At 37.8% G+C, this 19,279-nt stretch overlaps 1 protein-coding gene across 6 annotated transcripts in view; it reads right to left on the bottom strand.

Moving 5' to 3' along the window:
- The window catches only part of Fbxl2 (F-box and leucine rich repeat protein 2), an 82,478-nt gene that overhangs the window by 24,750 nt on the left and 38,449 nt on the right, over positions 1-19,279 (bottom strand). For 3 of the 6 annotated variants that reach the window (XM_063260436.1, XM_023566545.2, XM_023566546.2), the window contains 4 exons: positions 17,281-17,398; positions 11,997-12,051; positions 11,649-11,723; positions 9,400-9,494 (listed from right to left, as the gene is read on the bottom strand). In XM_063260436.1, coding sequence (XP_063116506.1) covers positions 9,400-9,494; positions 11,649-11,723; positions 11,997-12,051; positions 17,281-17,369 — 314 coding nt within the window. In that variant the 5' untranslated portion in view covers positions 17,370-17,398. The remainder of the gene's footprint in view (positions 1-9,399; positions 9,495-11,648; positions 11,724-11,996; positions 12,052-17,280; positions 17,399-19,279) is intronic. The other 3 variants (XM_003473395.5, XM_063260437.1, XM_063260438.1) reach the window with 2 other exon arrangements.

Genomic DNA, 19,279 nt, shown 5'->3' on the forward strand with positions numbered 1-19,279 from the left:
GTCGCTGAGAGACAGAAGAAACAAAAAAATATAGACACGATGAAATGTCACTTCTGGTGAGATTGCCTGACAGATGTGGCACTTTCTGGAACTATTCGGTCTGCAGGCTGCAATGTCCATACCAGCACCCTGAGGTCATCAACATGGTGCACCACAGTGCCCAGCTAGCTAAGAAGCACTAAGAAAATACTCAGTAAAAAGATGACCTGACAAAAAAAGTCAATGGTTAAGAAAATAATCTAGATATTTCATCAAAGATATACAGATAACAAATAAATACATTAAAAAGAAACCTGCATCAGTAAAGAAAGTAATCTTACCCATTAAAAAAAAAGAAAATTAAAGCAATACTCTATAATGTGCACACCTAGTGAAAGAGTACAATTGAAAGAGACTGACCCTGCCAAATGGTGACAAGAATGAGGAAGAACCCAAAGCATCACAGACTGCTGGTGGGAACACAGAGTGGTGCAATCTCTTTGGGAAACAGTCTGGAAGTTCTTTAAAAGTTAAACATGCGTCTACCACATGATCTAGCTATTCAACTCTCGGGTATTTATCCAGGAGACATGAAAGCGTGTAGCATACACAAACACTCATAGCAGCTTTATGTGCTTCCTTGCTTAACTATCTAGCAGTACTGGGAATTGTTGAACCTAAGGGTTTTCACACCGAGCTATGTCCCTAGCCCCTGTTCATTTTGAAACATGGTTTTGCTGTCATTAAGTTGCCCACACTGGGTTTGAATTTACTAAATCGTCCAGACTGGGTGTGAATTTACAATCCTCCTGCCTCAGCCTCCTAGAATTCTGGAATTCCAAGGTGTGCGCCACAAGGCTCAGCTTCATACTAGCTTTATTTCTAACAACCTATATTGGGACAAATCCAAATGTCCATGAACAGACATAAAAAAGAAATAAATATAATTTTAAAAAGAAATAAGTACACTGGTAAATCTTCAACTTAAAATATTCTAACAGAATTTTTTTGACTTATGATAGTATGAAAGCAACACATACTAATTGGAAACTATACTTTGGATTTTGAATTTCGGCTTTTTCCTGGTTAGCATTATGAAGTACACTGCCTCCAGGGATGCGGGGCAATGACATTTGCTGCCATGACCACTGGAATAAACCACTGAATTCTACAGGGTAATGCCTATGTGGCTGCTACTGTTTGGAGATAGGAATTCAACAAATTACATGAGATACCAACACTTATTATAGAATATACTTTCCAGTAGGTGATTTTGCCCAGCTGTAGGCTAACGTAAGTGTAGTGACACATTTAAGGTTAGTCTGGGCTATGATGTATGTTAAGTACATTAAATGCACATTCGACTTGGCAATATTTCCAACTTGAAATGGGCTTCTAGGGTCGTAACTCATCATCATCCAAGGCATAGCTGTGATCCGTGCAATGGACTGCATTTAACAATGGAAGGGAAAGAGGTATTAACATACACAGCACAGGTAAATAACAAGGCAGTCATGGTGAGTGGGAGGATCAGACCAAAAGTCCAGCGACCCATCAGGGTCTGTGGGAACCGGCTCTAGGGTTTCCCTGCAGATATCAAAATCTGTGGATGCTCAAGTCCTTTATCTAAAAGGACATGATATTGCATATGACTTATAAACATCCTCTCCTGACCTTTAAACCATCTCTATATTTGTTATAATACCTACTGTAATGTAAATACTATTTAAACAGTGATTTGCAGTATACATGTTTGTTTGTTTGTTTGTTTGTTTTGTCTTTTTCGTTTTTATCGGTACCAGGGATCGAACTCACAACTGCCTGCTTACAAGGCAGGCGCTTATGCTGCTGAGCTAAATCCCCAGCCCCACATGTTTATGTTTTTGACCTGTGGTCATGATTACATGGGTGTGAAATTCATGGATATGGAGGGCTGACTGTACACACACATACATGGCAAACCTTCCCAAATGATGTACCTTAAGTGTGTCCAGTCTATTCGGCCTCAATCACATTTCAATAAAGTTGTTACCTATAGGACAAGGTTGAGACAGGAGGGTCACAAATTTAAGCCTAGTCTGGGTAGTTTAAGTGACATAGTAAGATCTTGTGTCAAAATTTCAAAGCTGAGGATGTAGTAGCTCATTGAGAAGGTCCTGGGTCCGATAGCCAGTACCACCAACAAACAAAAACTACCATAGGACTTCTATATATGAAAAGGAGCCACAGAGATGGTATCCAAGGTCTATTAGTTCTACTTTTGATCTGTTTGGTTTGCTATTGCATCTCTACTCCTAAGTCAGTACCTTTTCTCATAAGGGCTCAACAATTATTCATTTAAAAAAACTTTCTTTTACTTGAGTGATAAATTTTTTTTCTTTTCCAATCAGATGTTATCGGTTCATTTTAAATACACATAATGAGCACATCCATCACTGTGAATTTGTACCCCTGTACATGATACATTGTTTCTTTTTTCTCCCATTCACTTCCCCTTCCCCTTCAACTTTTTCTCCCCTCCCCATTTACAAAAGCTTTATTTCCATTTTTTTCTTTTCTAATTTTTTAACTTATCCTTTCTTTCCTTTCCCCCCTCTCCCTCATGTGTCCCCTTACCTAGTTAAACATTTCCTTCCTGTTATATTTTTATAATTATAATTATTATATATAATTATATTATATTATTAATTATATTATAGTACAATACCTATTATACATTTTGGTCCTTATTTACATTTTTTCTCACACCAGAGAAACAATGTGATCTTTATACATGTAATCTGATTTATTTCACTTAAGAGTGCATAAGGTGCATCCATTTACCTAAAACTGTCCTGAGTTTATCCTTCTTTATGGCAGAGTAGTATGCCACTGTATTTTAAAAAACCAAGTATCTTTATGCATTCACCAGTAGATGGGCATTTGGGGTGTTTCCAAGATTTGTCTATTACAACTGTGCCGCTATAAACATGAGTGTACATGTATTGCTGTGGTATGATGTTTTTAATTCTTTCAGGAAGACCCTAACACAAGAAATACTATGGAATCTCTAGTTCTATGTTTTTAAGGAATTTCCACAGTATCAACTGATGTTTATAAATGAATTGCTTTCTCTAAATAATACACACTATTGTTTCCCTTGTGTAAGAAACAGAAAGTGTAAATAAAATTCAAAAGGTACAATAGATATTGTGAAAGGGAAAGAAACTGCTTAAAAGGGAAGAACAACTGGGACAGGAAAAAAGAAGAATGAAGGAGAGATAGGGAAGAAGATGGCAGCTTGCTAGGTAGCGAGGTAGAGAGCCTCTCTAGGAAAAACAACTCAGACACTGCAATTTGACAACATGGAGAGGGCTGGATGAGTGGAGAGGGATTCTCACGACCCCAGGAGAAAACTGAAGGAAAAAGAAAAATAGGAAAAAGAAGGAAAAATGTGGGTGCAGGGCTGGAGCCAGAGGCGCGCACTGAGACCGTCCCAGGGCTGTGCTGGGAGCACTGTGGAGTCGCACAATCCAGTGTCATGCTGAGGCTGCGGCCCATGATAACGGGAGTTGGTGAGTCCCGGGCCCTTGGTGGGAGGACACGGCACAGCGTGGAGTGGAGCACTGCATTAATTCTTGCTGAGTGCTGGAAATTGGGTCCCGTGGTAGGTGTGGCCGGTTGGAAGACATCTTGGAGTGGGGCAGAGCCCGGCGCCCAGGTGGCATCAGTCAGCCAGAGCGGACTGGTGGGATCAGCTTGGGCTGAGTCACGCCCTGGTCGGGACCCAATAGTCAAGGACGAAACTGTCTCGACCCTGTGATGTCCCCCACAGCACAGCCTAAGTTGCTGAAGGCACTCACTGGCTGACTGGCTCAGAGGAGAGGGGCCAGCCTGCATCTCAGATAATAGCAAACTGGAGAAGGCAGCAAGATCCCAGCCAGCAAGCTTCAGAAAAACCGTGGGCAATACAGAAAGGGCCTGAGACCGGCACCACACACCTGTCTGAAAGAAACACGACAAGAGAAAAAAAATAAGAGAAAACCTCTAGTGGCTGACCCTGGGAAAATAAGCCCAGGAGAGGTACATACAGAAGAGAATCAGTGCAGCAATCATGCAATATTGGCCACAACATCAGCAGACATAAAGAAATACCTTCATGCCCTCAGAGACAAACTTAAAGCTGAAATTCTAATCCAAGTGAGGCAAGATATAAAAAGATTAATTAAGAGAAATACTAAGCCTCTCTCAAGAAAACAGATGGAAGAATGGAGGAACCCAGAACAGGAAGAGAAACCTTTGGTGAAGAATATAAACAAGGGGATAGGGATTTAGCTCAGCGGCATAAGCGCCTGCCTTGCAAGTGTGCAGTCGTGAGTTCGATCCCTGGTACCAATAAAAACGAAAATGACAAAAAAAAAAAAAAAAAAAGAATATAAACAAAATCTAGAATACATGAAACAGATCCAAAGAGATTACCAGGCAACTAAAAACTCCACTGAAATCAGGTAAAATGCCTTGACAGAAACTAAAGTTAGCCTTTCAAAACTTGAAGAGAGATTTACAATGTGTGATCATGAAAGAAAAGACCTATTAAAAATAACAAGGAACCAGGAAGTAATAACTCAAAAGCTAGAAGAGGGCAAGAGGATCTATAACATAAGAATAAAAAATGTGAGCGAAGAAGCAGGAATAACCACAAATGAATTACAAAGGCTATTCACAGGGCTGGGGATTTAGCTCAGCGGCATAAGCGCCTGCCTTGCAAGCAGGCAGTCGTGAGTTCGATCCCTGGTACCGATTTAAAAAAAAAAAAAAAAAAACGAAAAAGACAAAGGCTATTCACAGAAATAAACTTCCCAAACATAGGAAAAAGAAATGATATCCAGATAAATGAGGCATACAGAACTCCAATCAACTACAACTAAAACAGATCTACACCCAGACATATAATAATCAAGATCCCAGAAATCCACCACAAGAACAGAATATAAAAAGCTGCCAGAGAAAAAAAGCAGATCACCAAAAAGGAAAAATCATCAAAATACAGACTTATCAACACAAACTATCAAATCGAGAAGAGCCTGGGGGGAAATAGTCCAAGCCCTGAAAGAAAATAAGCTCCAACCCATATTGATGTACCCTGAAGAACTCTCTCTCAAAATTAATGGAGAAACAAGATGTTTCCAAGACAAGGAGTTCATGGCCACCAATCCAACACTACAAAAAATACTAAAGGACATTAGAGAGAGAGAGGAAAAATACCAGGATTCCAGCAACAGTGGCAGGGAGGCCTCAATGAATGGGGCAGACAGTGGAATGAAGGAGAAAAGTGGACAAATAATAGCAGAAAAATAGAACAGCAGGGATGAGGCAGAGAAGGTGGGCTCTAATCTTTAATATAAATAGCCTTGACACACTAACAAAAAGAAACACAGGCAGAGTAGATTAGGAGGCAGGATCCATCGAGATGCTCTGAATAGGAAATATACTCAACCTGAAAGAGAGTTAATAAATTGAAAGTCAAAGATGAGAAAACAATGCTGTATGTGACAGGGAACCAGAGAGAAATAGGGACAACTTGTCCAGCAGCCGCAGATAGGTTGCAAAGTTATGACACTTTTGTGCAGTGTAGAACTACACAGCTAGAAGGAAGGAAAACCTCGTGGCTTTAGTAAGTAAAGGAATACAGCTCAAGATCAAGCTCAGGTAAAAAGGTTCAGCACCACTCAGATAGATAATGGACTGACCCCCTAATCTAAAAATTAACGGAGCTAGTGGGACCCAAAATATACAAAGCATCCTTAGAAAGGGAAAGGTGAGGAACTGCCTAAAAAAAGGAAGGCAGAGGGCATTCTTAAAAATGTATCAGTATCGCTCTGTTTAGTTTGATATTTTCTTCCAATGTGTCTACTCAGACTAGATGTGAGGGCACAGACAGCTATCCCAAAAATAGCAGGCTATACCATGGTAACTATCCTTACTTTTCTATTAACTTAAACTGAAGCCCTGTATTACTTACATTGTCTTACTATGACTGATCTTATTTGAAGCTGGTTTGTTAGACTGCTGTTTTTTAAAGACCGCTGTTTTACCTTGACTGATTTTATTCAAATTTGGTATGCTTGATAATATCAAGTCTAAGAGTAGAGGCAACTACTCTGAAGATGACAAGATGTAATAAGATACCCATCCCGGTTTGATTATTAACTGCTTTTGAAGTCCTACAATGTCTCCAAAGTTGTGTTTTTATTATAATAGCTATGTAATGCTATGTTCAATTATATTTTGTCTGAGAATGTGGATAATTCTATTGAAAACAACAAGAGAAAGCATAGTAAGTACTGTAGATCACCTAATATCGTAGTTTTATATGTCTTTTTCATTTTGTGCTTTTCTAGGAATTTGTTTTGTTGTCTTGTTATGATCTGTTTTTCCCAATAATACAGAAAGGATAGATATACATGTAGAGATTCACATATGGGAAGAATTTCTAAACAGTTTATCGGAACAGATTAATTACATAATGCATGATGTAATGAACAGATACTCTGAAGAAGAGACCATAAGATACCCAGTGCTAATTCTGTAGCATTATGATACAAAATCTAGCAATACTATTATTCACTGTTCAGAGACATATTAGTCTAGTCCCTTATGTTCAATTCCAGCAATGTAAAGGTACGAAGAGAATGAGAGACATTATGGCAGTCATTTATTGACTTCCCCAAAATCAGGTCTCGAAGACCTAAAAAGCCTTCATCATCCTGTATGATCAGATTAGCTCTATAATGTTCGGTATGTATTCAATGTGTGTGAAGATGGGGACAAGTATTTGGAAGAAAACTAGAGACAATAAGATAGACAGTGAAGATCTCCAGTGGACTTGCTTTGAAATCCATGTTTCTTAAAATTTTTTCCTTATGATCTGTTTTGTTCTGTTTAATCTTACCCTCTTTAAAAAGAGAGAGAGAGAAAAGGAAGGGAAATATATAAATATATATACATAAGATATCTAAGATAATTATACTACTAATTCTATTAGTTCATGGAAAGAAACTGTGATTGCTTATCTGTTTTGCATGCCTGTATCTTGTAATTGGAGCAACTATTTCAAAGATGACAATATGCAATATAGTGATCATTGTTAATTCCTTATATCTTGTTTTGAAATTCTAAATAATTTTGTTTTTTATTGTTTAATTTTCTTTTAATCTCTTTGAAATTAAAAATAAATAAATAAAATAAATACATTAAAAAACATGTGAGTAGAGGCTAAAGCTGGTTCCAAATATTTCTTTACAAAACTGAAGGAACATGGGGCTGGGGATTTGGCTCAGCGGCATAAGCGCCTGCCTTGCAAGCAGGCAGTCATGAGTTCAATCCCTGGTACCGATAAAAACGAAAAAAGAGAAAAAAAACCAACTGAAGGAACAATAAAATTTCTTCTAAATCATAACTTTGTGACTTTATTTACGTCTCATGATAATGTATTCTACACATTTAAAAATGCATAGATAGTTAACAATTATTACAGATTTTTGCTTAAAACCAGTAAACATTCCTGGATTCAAAAGACTGTTTTGCTAGTAGATAAGGTTTTATTCTGATTTCCAAAAAAAAAAAAACAAAACCTGTATTTCACATCTTCTCTTGACATATTGTATCTTTGCATTCAATTTCTTTAATGGAACCATTAGTAGATTTATGTTATTATAATTTTTTTCTTAAATATATATATATCCCTGCAATATATATTTTTTTTCACCTGTTTCAAAAATTTGGAATTCTGTTCATTTGTTATGTATAAGACCACTTCCAATTAGGGGCTGGGGATTTAGCTCAGTGGCATAAGCGCCTGCCTTGCAAGCAAGCAGTCGTGAGTTCGATCCCTGGTACCAATAAAAATGAAAAATGAAAAAAACAACAACAACAACAACAAAAAAGACCACTTCCAATTTAAAGATTACCTTATTGTACATTTAAAGTAATTATCACAGTGTGGCAGTTAATGAAACAGTATGGTAGTTAATAAATTTTCTTAGGACCTACTGTTATATTTAAGCTTCTCTTAAGGTGGAATCAACTCATTTCATTGGTTTACAGAATCTGAAGCAGCAAAAAAAAAAAAAAAAATCTAGTATAATGGTCCAAATTTCTTAATTAAAAAGAATGAAATCCTTTGTTCCACAGCATTTAAAATGTTTTGATCCTTAAAAATGCTGAGCTAAATTTCTCGGCAATGGTGTAGCAGATATTTGAGTTACAAACCCTACTGTTTGCATTTGCTATGTATAGCACTCTCCTCCTGGAGGTCTGCAGAGGATGTACACTATGGTAATATGTAGGTCTGGTCTAAGCTTCCGAGGGTCATATTCTAATCTAACCAAACTCAGAACTAATACTAGAGGCCACTGTAATAAGGACATAAAGGTTCTAACCTTGTCTATTTTCAAAAATCTTTTTTTTTTTTTTTTGCGACATTTCCTGAGTTTACAGTGAGATGAGTGGATAGGAGAATTTCACCTCTTCAGGGAAATTTAGAAGAGATTAGCTGTGGAGAAGAAAGAAGTCACTCTGGTGCTGTGGACTTTCCTTATTTCCTCTGTAATTCAGTAACTTTTGACTGGGATCTTGCACCAGTCCCTCTGTTCCTGTGCTCCTTAATCCCATCAGGGAAGGGAGGTGCTTGCTTTGCTTCCCAGCGTCCTAAGTTCCAACATGGCGTGGATCTTAGGAGCTATTGCTGGTTCTCCCCCTGGAAGGGCTGCAGTCTATCTTCAAAAATCTTAAAGAACATGTTCTTAATAGTGGTTTGATAACATCCAATAGCTATCCAGGGCCAGTGATACAGCTCTGCCTAGCAAGCGTGAGGTTGTGAGTTCAATCCCCCCCCCGCCCCCCAAAAAAGCTATTCAGTAAGGAGAGATTTGTATCTAGTTGGCCAGGGAGGGATACTGCTAACTATAATAAAATGCATGTAATAATCATGTCCCATTAGGAGTAAGCAAAATTCTACCTTACAGAAAAGTAATTTTTGAAAGTATTTTTTTATAGTATAATGTTATACAACATCAGGAAAATGTGCAAGTAAAGAAGGGAACAGCAAGAGGTGTACACATATTACAATATTACTATGTGCCAAGCACTTCACACATGTTGCTTCATGTGACCTTCACAGCAGTCCTGTGCATGAAGTGTAACTGCTCTGCTTGACAGGGGAGATGAATGACACTCAGCCAGGTGCAGTCTGTCCCAAGTCTGCATCCCTCACAGTGGAGCTCACCTATTATTCAAGTCATAGTTGTCTTATTACTCTACACAAACTGTCACAAAAGGAATGGAAAAAAGCTTATGATATGCTTCATTTATTTTTTTTCCTCACAAAAACGTCAGCTACAAGCTCCTGTGACAGAGTGGGTAGATGTGGGTGTCACTTACTTCAAGGAGGAATCCCCCACACCAATGCAGCCTCGCAAGCTGAGCTTCCTCAGGAATCCACCACATCGCTTTGAGATATTTTCCACTACTCGACCCTTGGAGGGAGAAGTTAAACAAACCATCACTTTCTCATGCTGCCTACCTAGCAGGAGAATAACATGAAATTCAAAGACAGTGCTTGCTGTGCACTTGCTGTACATAGCGCCTTCACTGGATTAAAACAGACCAGACTTTCACAGACTTTCACACAGCAAGGGCGAGGGGTTCCACCACAGGCCATTGGTTCTTCCAGTTCCGCCCAATTAAGTAAGAAAGATGAAATCACTTGGATTTATGTGATTGTTAAACATAACCATTTCCTTATTAAAAAAAAAGACACAAAATATGTACCGCAGTAAAATATTTGACATATATACAACAATAACAACTGAAATGGACTGCAGTAAATAAATCGGCTAAATGGGAAAGGAATAATGTTTTACTAACACTAGAGAAGGAACAAACTGGTGTCTCAACACCCTCAAATCAGCACTTTTGGCAACTATTCTGTGCAATGCTTTTTATTACTCTCAACCTTTTTGATTACAAACATGGTATTTAATATCAACATGTTTCTGCTCACTCAAACCATCAGAGGTACATGCCTGACTGTCCTACAATTTTAGCAGAAAAAAGAACAAAACAATGATTAGACCTATTTATACCACCAGTAATTGAAGCTACCTGATAGCATACTCATACATGTACCACCAGTGATTCAAGTCACCCAGCAATGAGACACAGGGAATTATAGCTCTGCTGTGAATGTCATAAAGTTACTTTAAGATAAACTTTATTCATCTGCCTGTGTTTACCACTCTTAAATTCAAACATATGTTTCCAGATAAATACAAGGGGTGATCAAAATATATGTTGAATGTTTAAAATTTTTAAACATTTATTACATTAAAAGATACAATGCCATTAATTCCCCTCAAAACACTCCCCCAACACTACCTTGAACACATTCGCCTATCCCATCATTCTTATAATTTTTCTAAAACAGTTCTGTAAGTCCTCTTTCATGAGTGCCTTTACACAATATGATGAAAAGTATGATAGCACTGCTGCCAAGGGCATCCAATGGAAAGGCAGACTTATAAAGCCATCACAGTGTACCTCATTCACTGGATCCGACACTGTGACTCCTGAGTCTTCCCAAAGCCAAGATGCCCACAAAAGATAAATGTTTTGAATCAATTTAGGACACAAGGCAGCCACAGAGCTCAACTAAAGATGCAGGAAGTGGCAAGAACAATGGGATAAGTATGTTCAAAGTGAAGAAATGTTTGTCTTAAACACATACTATATTTTTTGACCACACCTTATACAGCAGAATTCTGGAATTAGAAAGGGTTTTGAAGATTCTTTATTTTTCAGGTAATTAAACAGAGGCCTGAGAGATATATAGCATAAGTAACCAAGCTGGAGCCTCAGTCCTACGCCTGTACTTAAGGCCATTTCCCTATTCTTAATGCTGATCACAATTTCCATGTCATTCAGATCAGTGAATATTTTTCACATCTCCTACAAAGGGCTATGTAAGGTTAAGTGTCAAGGACAGAGCTGCAAGACTTTCAAGTGGTGAGTGGTAAAACTCAGATTATGAGCATGAACAATGGGAAAAGCTATCACTGACACAGCACAAAAATAAAAGACGAGGGGAATTTGGTCTTGATATACACAAGTATCGTCCAGATTTTCTTCTCTTCTGTTCTGCCTAAACATTTTAACACTCGGGCATGGTGGCACATACCCCTGTAATCCTAGCACTCTTGGGCTGAGGGAAGAGGATTGCTTTGAGTTTGAGGCCAGTCTGAACTACCAAGTGAGATCCTGTCTCAAAACAAAACAAAACAAAACAAAACAAAACCCTTTAACAGTAAATCTAAAATACAGGTTCGGTTCAGTGGTACATGGCTGATATCCTAACACTCGGGAGGCCGAGGCAGGAAGATTCCTATGAGTTCAAGGCCAGCTTTGGTTATATAGTGAGTCGAAAGCCAACCTGAACTACATAGTGAGACCTCGCTCATTGAAAAGAAAAAAAAAAAAACACACACACACACACACAAAAAAAAAACTATGTGCTTGCCTCGGCAGCACATACACTAAAAAAGAAAAAAAATTTAAAATGTAGTAAAAAGGCAGGATAGACACAGTATTTACTTATGTTTGAAAAGCCCTCTAGACAAAATTAACTAACTTACCTCTACGTCTGTTTGAAAGTTAAAAAGATCTATTCTTTGCCAGTTGCTGCCATCTAGGGCTAAGATGTTCCAAGCCTGGATAGTAGGAGAAAAAAGAACAAGGAGTGGAGGTGAAAGAGGAAACTTTACTGAGTCTGCTAAAAAAAAAAAAAAAAACAATTCTATTTGCAACCTTTGTGTTTCTAAACTTTTACTCTTGAGTAAAACATATTAAGTTACTCAATTACAAAATTATAACATTAAATTATAATACAAAAGTTAATGACATTTTAACACTTAATTTGAATTAAAACTCCTCCTTATTCCAATGAAACTTGGTATTTATTAGAAATCTAGAGAATACGCTACCTTTGAAATCTGTGCACATCGGCACAAAGTTACTATATCCAAGAAGGAAAATATTCTAGAAAAAAAGGGAAAAACACACAAAAAAGATATTGTTAATATTTTAGTATAATTATAACTTGAAAGATAAAGTCTAAGGTGTCATCCGGATATGTAAGTCTTTCAAAATTCCTCAACTAGCAACATACAAGTGCAAATCACAACTATGAAATAGACAATGTTTGTGCATTAACAAGCTGTTTGGCATACCATACAAATTCTCTTAAAATAGAACTCATTAATCTTTTATTTCCTTGGTTTTAAGAAATGAGCATAGGAAAGTGATCCTAAGCAGTTCTGCATTAAGACCTACCAAGCCTCTACCAAGCCTTGCTGATAACCAAATCCTTCCAATATCTCCAACATATTCCTCAAAGCCTTCTTTTGGAGGCACTCAACCAGTTCAGATGTTTGAGCTTCAGATAACATGGACAAAAGAAACCAAATGACAGAACCCATTTGGTGGGATGTATCTGCACACCTGGAGCAAGCAGAGTCTGTAAGGGACCCTATTTCCTGAGCAAAAGCCAACAGGCCATAGAGCATGAGAAAGCTGGGGGAGGAGGGGAAAGAAAAGAGAAGCCAACAAAAACCTGGCTGACAACAGTGAGGCTCTCAGAGAAACAGCAGCTGCCAGCACAGCTGGGGTCTCTTGAGTGAGTCCCAACAATCCAACACAGACCAGGAGCCTCTGAGAGCGCCCTAAGCAGTGCTGCTGAGCGGTGGCTGAAACCAAAAGCAGCTTTTCTGGAGAAGGAGGCAGTGGGCTGGAGGTCAGGGGCAATTCTGCGTTTCAATTCTGGCAGTCCTGGAAGGTAAATAAGAGAACCTGTGTCTCTGTGTACAGGGAGAAAAAGGGTAAACTGGCAAGAAGCCACTCTAAAGTTCCTCAAAATTCCCTGAGCTCACTAACTACCAGGATAAGTTAAATACTCATGGCTTGGTGATGGATAACAGAACCCTGAAACTTGGGGGCTGGGGATTTAGCTCAGCAGCGTGAGAGCCTGCCTGGCAAGCACAAGGTTGTAAGTTGGATCCTTGGATCCCTGGTACCAAAAAAAAAAAAAAAAAAAAAAAAACCAGAACCCTGAAACTGGATCAGAGTCTGATGGTAATGTCATGAGACTAAAACTCTGTCGATGCCATTCTATAATACAGGCTCTAGTAAAAAGGGAATACAGTGCATAACAAAATACTGATAGCTGAAATACACAGTAGCAAACACATTTCAGGGAATTCGCATGCCTGCATTGCCTCTATGGTAATACACCTTGACCAATCCACAGGCCTGCCTGCCCATAGCCATTTCCATGCCATATGACTGCTCCATATCATGTAGAGTAAAATTATATTTCATGCTGCGATGGGGTTCTAAAATATAATGTATGATACTGAATAAGGAGTTTCCCGATGCACTGCCTTGTGCCATCTCCAAGCAATAACAATAATAAACATTGCTGATGTATTTACTCTGTGCCACTGATGGTTTATGTATTAGTCATTTATTGTCATAACAAGTTGGTGTCATTATTACTGTATCTCCATTTTACAGTTAAGGACACTGAGCACAAGAATTATATTATCTGACCAAGCAACATAGATAGGGAGGGTTGAGCTAGGATTTGAACCCTAGTGTACTGCCTAGAAAAGTTTACATAACAGTCTCCTGCCCAGCTTGACTAGATGCTACTTCCTTTATTGTTACTACCAGAAGTACTTTTTATTTTGTAAACACGGTATTTTGGAAAACACAGAATCACACCAATTGAAGTGAAATGATAACACACAATGAGACACATACAGAAACCAAGTGAAATAGAAATGTTTCTCATCTCATGCTTTCCACTCAGTTTTATGGTTCTTGAATGAAAACCTATATTGCCTCAAATTTTATCAACTTTTTTACATTTTTTATTGGTACATATTGGTTATATAGTTTAATGGGTTTCATTTTAGCAAACTGTCTTCAGTATTTACATAATATTCCTAGACATACATACCCTAAAACTGAATGTAACTGAATTTGCATAAATAAGCATGACGATACTTCTGACTGCCAAAATGCAGCATTAGTCAATTCCTAACTCTTGCTTTGTTTTGATGAATAAAATTAATGTCCTGAATAACAAAGCCTGGGGTATAGAAACAGAGACCTAATACAGTGAGAAACAGCTCTGGTCCTTCCAAAACATTTTTTTCCTTGAAAATTACTTCCTACCCCAAAAGTGATAACCACATTTTTACAGGTTACATATCACAATAGACCTTGAGGTCATACTCTACAGAGGAGTGTACAGTTAAATATACAGTGGTACCTCAATTCATGAACTTGAGTCGTTCAGTGCACAGATCGAGATGAATGAGAACTGAATCAAATTCAGTGCTTAGGCTCAGTGTTGACTTTATGGGGAAACTTCATTTAACTTCTTTTTTTGTCTTTTTCCTTTTTATCGGTACCGGGGATTGAACTCACGACTGCCTGCTTGCAAGGAAGGAGCTTATGCCGCTGAGCTAAATCCTCAGCCCCCTTGATTCAACTCTTGTCCAGTTCAGTTTGCTACCAGAATCATGGAGAGAATGAGTATGTGACCCAAAGTGCTGCTGAGCTTCTAGAGTTTCTATTGTGTTCCATTAGTCTGTCTATTTTTGTACCAGGAAGGTCCTGTTTTAATTATGAAGCTTCCCAGTAAATTCTGAAGTCTGAAAATGTAAGATCTTTCAATTTTGTTGTTCTTCATCAAGCCAGTCTTGATTATTCTTGAATTTTTGAATATCCGTTTACATCTCAGAATCGGCATATCATTTCACACACACACACACACACACACACACACGCACACGCACACACACACGCACACACACACACACGCGCGCACACGCACACACACACACACACAAACACAGATACACACACATACACTCTCTCTCTCTTCCTGGAACCTTTAGTAGGATACTATTAAACTTAAAGAAAATTTGAAGGGAACTGAGATTTTACAATACTAAGTCTCTGAATTCAGAAATAGTACGTTCCATTACCTTTTTCAGGTCTCCTTTAATTTTTCACAATAAATGTTATACTATTTTACACAGACACCTTGCTCATCTTTAGTTATTTTCCCTCTTTTTATTTATTTATTGATTGATTGGTGCCAGGGATCAAACTCAGGACCTCAGGTTTGCCAAGCAGGCACTTACACTGCTGAGCTAGAACCCTGCCCATGTTATTTGTTATTTAAATGAAGTATTTTAAATGTCATTTTCTAACTGCTGCTAATATATAATTTTCATATAGATGTCCTATCCAGCAACATTTCTAAACTCATCTATTCCCTCTAATAATTTTCTACATATAAAATCAGTTTATACTGGCCCAGAAAGTTGGGGAGACTGGGGTAAGATGACCGACAGTTTGACCCAGCCTGGGCAACCTAGCATCTCAGCAAGACCCTGACTCAAAATTTAAAAAATTTAAAAGCTCTGACAAAGTAGCTCAGTGCAAAAGCCCTGAGTTCAATCCCCAGTATCAATAACCAAAAAATCAATTTACTTTGAATAATGACAGTTTTCTTCTTTTCGCTATTTTTTTCTTGCCTTACGAGTAGTAGCCATTATCTACTTTAATATAATGATAAACAGAACTGGTAATGACAGATATCTTTGGGGCTGGTCCGAAGGTAGTGAGTTACCTCAATTGACTGTTCACAGTCAGTACAGATTGAACTCCTTGTTCTACTCTTTCCCCCCTTCTCACTACCACACTTGACTAGTCTTAAAAAAATAAAAATAAAAAAATAAAAAAAAGAAAGATATCTTTGGCTTATTTCCATCTTGGAGAAAATCATGTGACTCTTCAATCACTGATTATGATACTGTATGTGTTATTTCCTGTTCTTTCTTTCCTATTACTTTTTTATATCTTGTAAAATATCTAAGTTTTGCACATACATTTTGCTTTCATTTTAATTTGGTGGCACAGGGGAATCCAAGGCGTTCACAATGAACTATGCCCCTGGCCTTTTCTCATTTTTTGAGACAAGTTTTTGCTAAGTCACTAAATTGCCCAGACTGGGTTTAAATTTGAGATCCTGCTATCCCAACCACCCAGAGTGCTGGGATTACAGGCCTCTACTATCATGCTTAGCTACGTGCATGATTTTAACATCTTTTTAACATTTGATTATCTTCTCTTTAAAATAAGAATACAGAGTATAGTTACCATATATATACCCACCCAGAGTTCTCTGTATTAAGTTGTGGTACATTTGTCAGAATAAACTAATTTGACATGTTAGTTTTATGGCTCTTGACAAATACATGATGCCATGTATCCATCACTATAGTTTAATACCATAAGAATCGCCTGTGCTTCACCTATTCACTCTATGCTTTCTCCTAATGAACTCCTGATCTCTTTTTTTTTTAGCTTTTAGTAAGCTTGTAAACAAGTCCCCATTTCAAAATAAAAAAATCCCAGCTCATATAGATGTTTACATATCTAAGCAATCATATATGTAAGCAACATACATGCATATTCACTTGTAAGATGTTAACTAAATTTCTGTGACAAATATGCTCTTTTTTTTTTTTTAAAACCAACAACATTACAGAATTAAGGAAGAGTCCTAAGGATAAGCTAGTAGTCACTAAAATTTTAAATGTTCACTTTAGATGCTTATTGTTTCTAGCACAGGTAAATAGTCTTTCACTACTTAAACACTGGAGTCTTTACTACCATATCAGATGGCTTGCAAACAGAAGTCAACCATTTAAAGGATGTTTTAAGTGAACAACCTGCAACCCCATGGATGGAAAAATCCTAAGAATGCACAACTGTGAACACTTACAACCATCACAGCTGTGATTGAAGACTATTCATGCCATTCTTCTAAAATGAGATCCTTAAACAGGATTTCAAAATAAAGGGTTTTAACAAAAAATTAGTATATGCACAATTTCTCCACCTATTATGTATCAACCATTTAACTTTTCCACTTGAAAAAACTACAATAAAAAGACGGATGCCATGTTTTAACTGTCTCAGTTAAAATTTAACAATTATAGTGGCAACAACTCCAAAGATGCTGCCGAGTCAGTTCCCACTGAAGTTAAGTTCTTTATGCCAAGTATATGGCTGTCCTGATGAACCTCTTATCACTAGCACTGGCTGGGGCACACTGAACTAACATTCTAGATCTGGGGAGAAACCAGTGCGGCCCTGATCATCCACTCTGCTTCTTCTGGTACTCACTGCCTGCTTAGAAGGTGGCAGGGGTTGGACCTGCTGACTCTCACACCGGAAGAGGCTGCTGCCATACTGCTTGCACACTGCCCAGTCATAGGTGTAGTCAGATTGGTTATTCAAGGTCCTGAAAAGGATGCAAAGTAGCTGCTTCAGGTACATGTAATCTGGGGCTCCTTTACATCGCAGCCCATAATAGTTAAGGCACTTGGCAAATTCTGACACAAGGGACTGGGTATACAGCTTAGGGCAGGCAGGAAGTCCGGAGTTTGATTCCTGGTCCAAAGGAAAGCCCTTATATAAAACTTCAACAGGAGTGGAAATCTTTCACTTTTTTGTTGCATTCTTGAGTTGTGCTATGGCAAGCTATTCTACTAAAACACAAAGCATATTCTAGTGATTCCACATCACCTCCATGACTCAGCTCAGTATCAAGATGTGCACTGATACTGGGCAATGCCAGGGAGGTTTTCATTGTCTCAGTATGATATGTGTTGCCTCACCGTGTTTTCTCTGTACTTTTTGGCCAAACAAAAATCAGTAAGGAATAACATTACAGTGGCACCCAATACCTATTAGGAATTTACCTGGTTTAAGCCTCTGTGTATAAAATTCTTTGTAGGCATATATTCAGTTCTTCTGTATAAAATTCTTTGAAGCATATATTGTTCTATTGATCTCTGGTCAGCTAATTTGGTTTGTTTTTCTGTGTGTATGTGTGTGTGTTTGTGTGTGTGTGTGTGTTTGAGACAAGGTTTCACTAGGCAGTTCAGGCTGGCCTTGAACTCACTTTGTAGCCCTGTCTGACCTCAAACTCACAGCCATCCTCCTGCTTTTGCTTCTACAGTGCTGGAATTACAGGTGTGTACCACCTCACCTAGCTCCCCTGATGTTTTAAATATCTCTATAGTTTGGCTTTTCAAGGATATCAAATGATTAGAATCATTGGTTGATAAGATTTGCTTTTAAAGTTAGTAATATACATTGCAAGTTTGTCTTTTTACAGCCTGACAAATCACTACTTTTCACTCAGTATTCCACTGCACGGCTGTTACCAGTTGTTTAAAAACATTTCACCTATTGCTGACATCTTGGTTGCATCCACCATGGGGTGATTATGCATGCTGCTGCTATAAACATTTGTGTGCAGGTGTAAGTTTTCTACTTCCTTGGGTGTACCTAGGAGTGTGAGTGCTAGACTGTGTACATTTACCTTTATAAGAAACCACCAGTCTTCCCAAGCAGAGGTATGATTCTTGATACCCATCAGCAATGAACTGAAATTCCTAATCTACATCTATGTTTTCTCCCAGTTTTGTTTTTGGTTTTAAGTATATGCCATTTTCAGGTGAATTTTGTGAAAGGTGTAAGATTAACCCACGCAGATTTTTTTCTTCATACAGATGTCAGATTGTTCCAACATCATTTGTTGAAAATATTTCTTCATTGAATTCTTTTTGCTCCTCTGTCAAAGATCAGCTGACTATATTTGGGTGATTTTATTTCCAGGTCTTCCTCTCTGTTCCATTAATCCATTTGTCTACCGTTTTACCAATACATCACCTTGATTATTTGCAACTATATATCAAGTCTCAAAGTAGGATAATGCCAGCCCTTGTATTGTGCTGGCTTTTCTGGGTCTTCTGCTTTTGCATTTAACTTTTGAAAGAAATTGTCAATATCCACAAAATAACTTTGTAGTATTCTGATAGGACTGTGGTGAATCTAGAAACCAAGTAGGAAACAAAATAACATCTTAAAACTGAGTCTTCCTATGAATATGTAATACCTCACCATTTATTAAAATCTGATACCTTTTTTTAGTGTTTTTCAGTTTTCTCCATAGATCTTCTAAAATTTTTAAGACTTGTATTTAGGTAGTTCATGTTTTGATGCTTCTATAAATGGCATGCTTCTAAATTTCAAATTCCAGTTATCTACTGATGATCTATGGAAAAGTAATTTTTGTGTATTAAGATTGTGCCTAGTAACTTTGCTATCATTGCTT

Source organism: Cavia porcellus, unplaced genomic scaffold (assembly GCF_034190915.1).
Source record: "Cavia porcellus strain 051 isolate PalLab524CR breed Dunkin Hartley unplaced genomic scaffold, mCavPor4.1 scaffold_13, whole genome shotgun sequence".
NCBI lineage: Eukaryota > Metazoa > Chordata > Mammalia > Rodentia > Caviidae > Cavia > Cavia porcellus.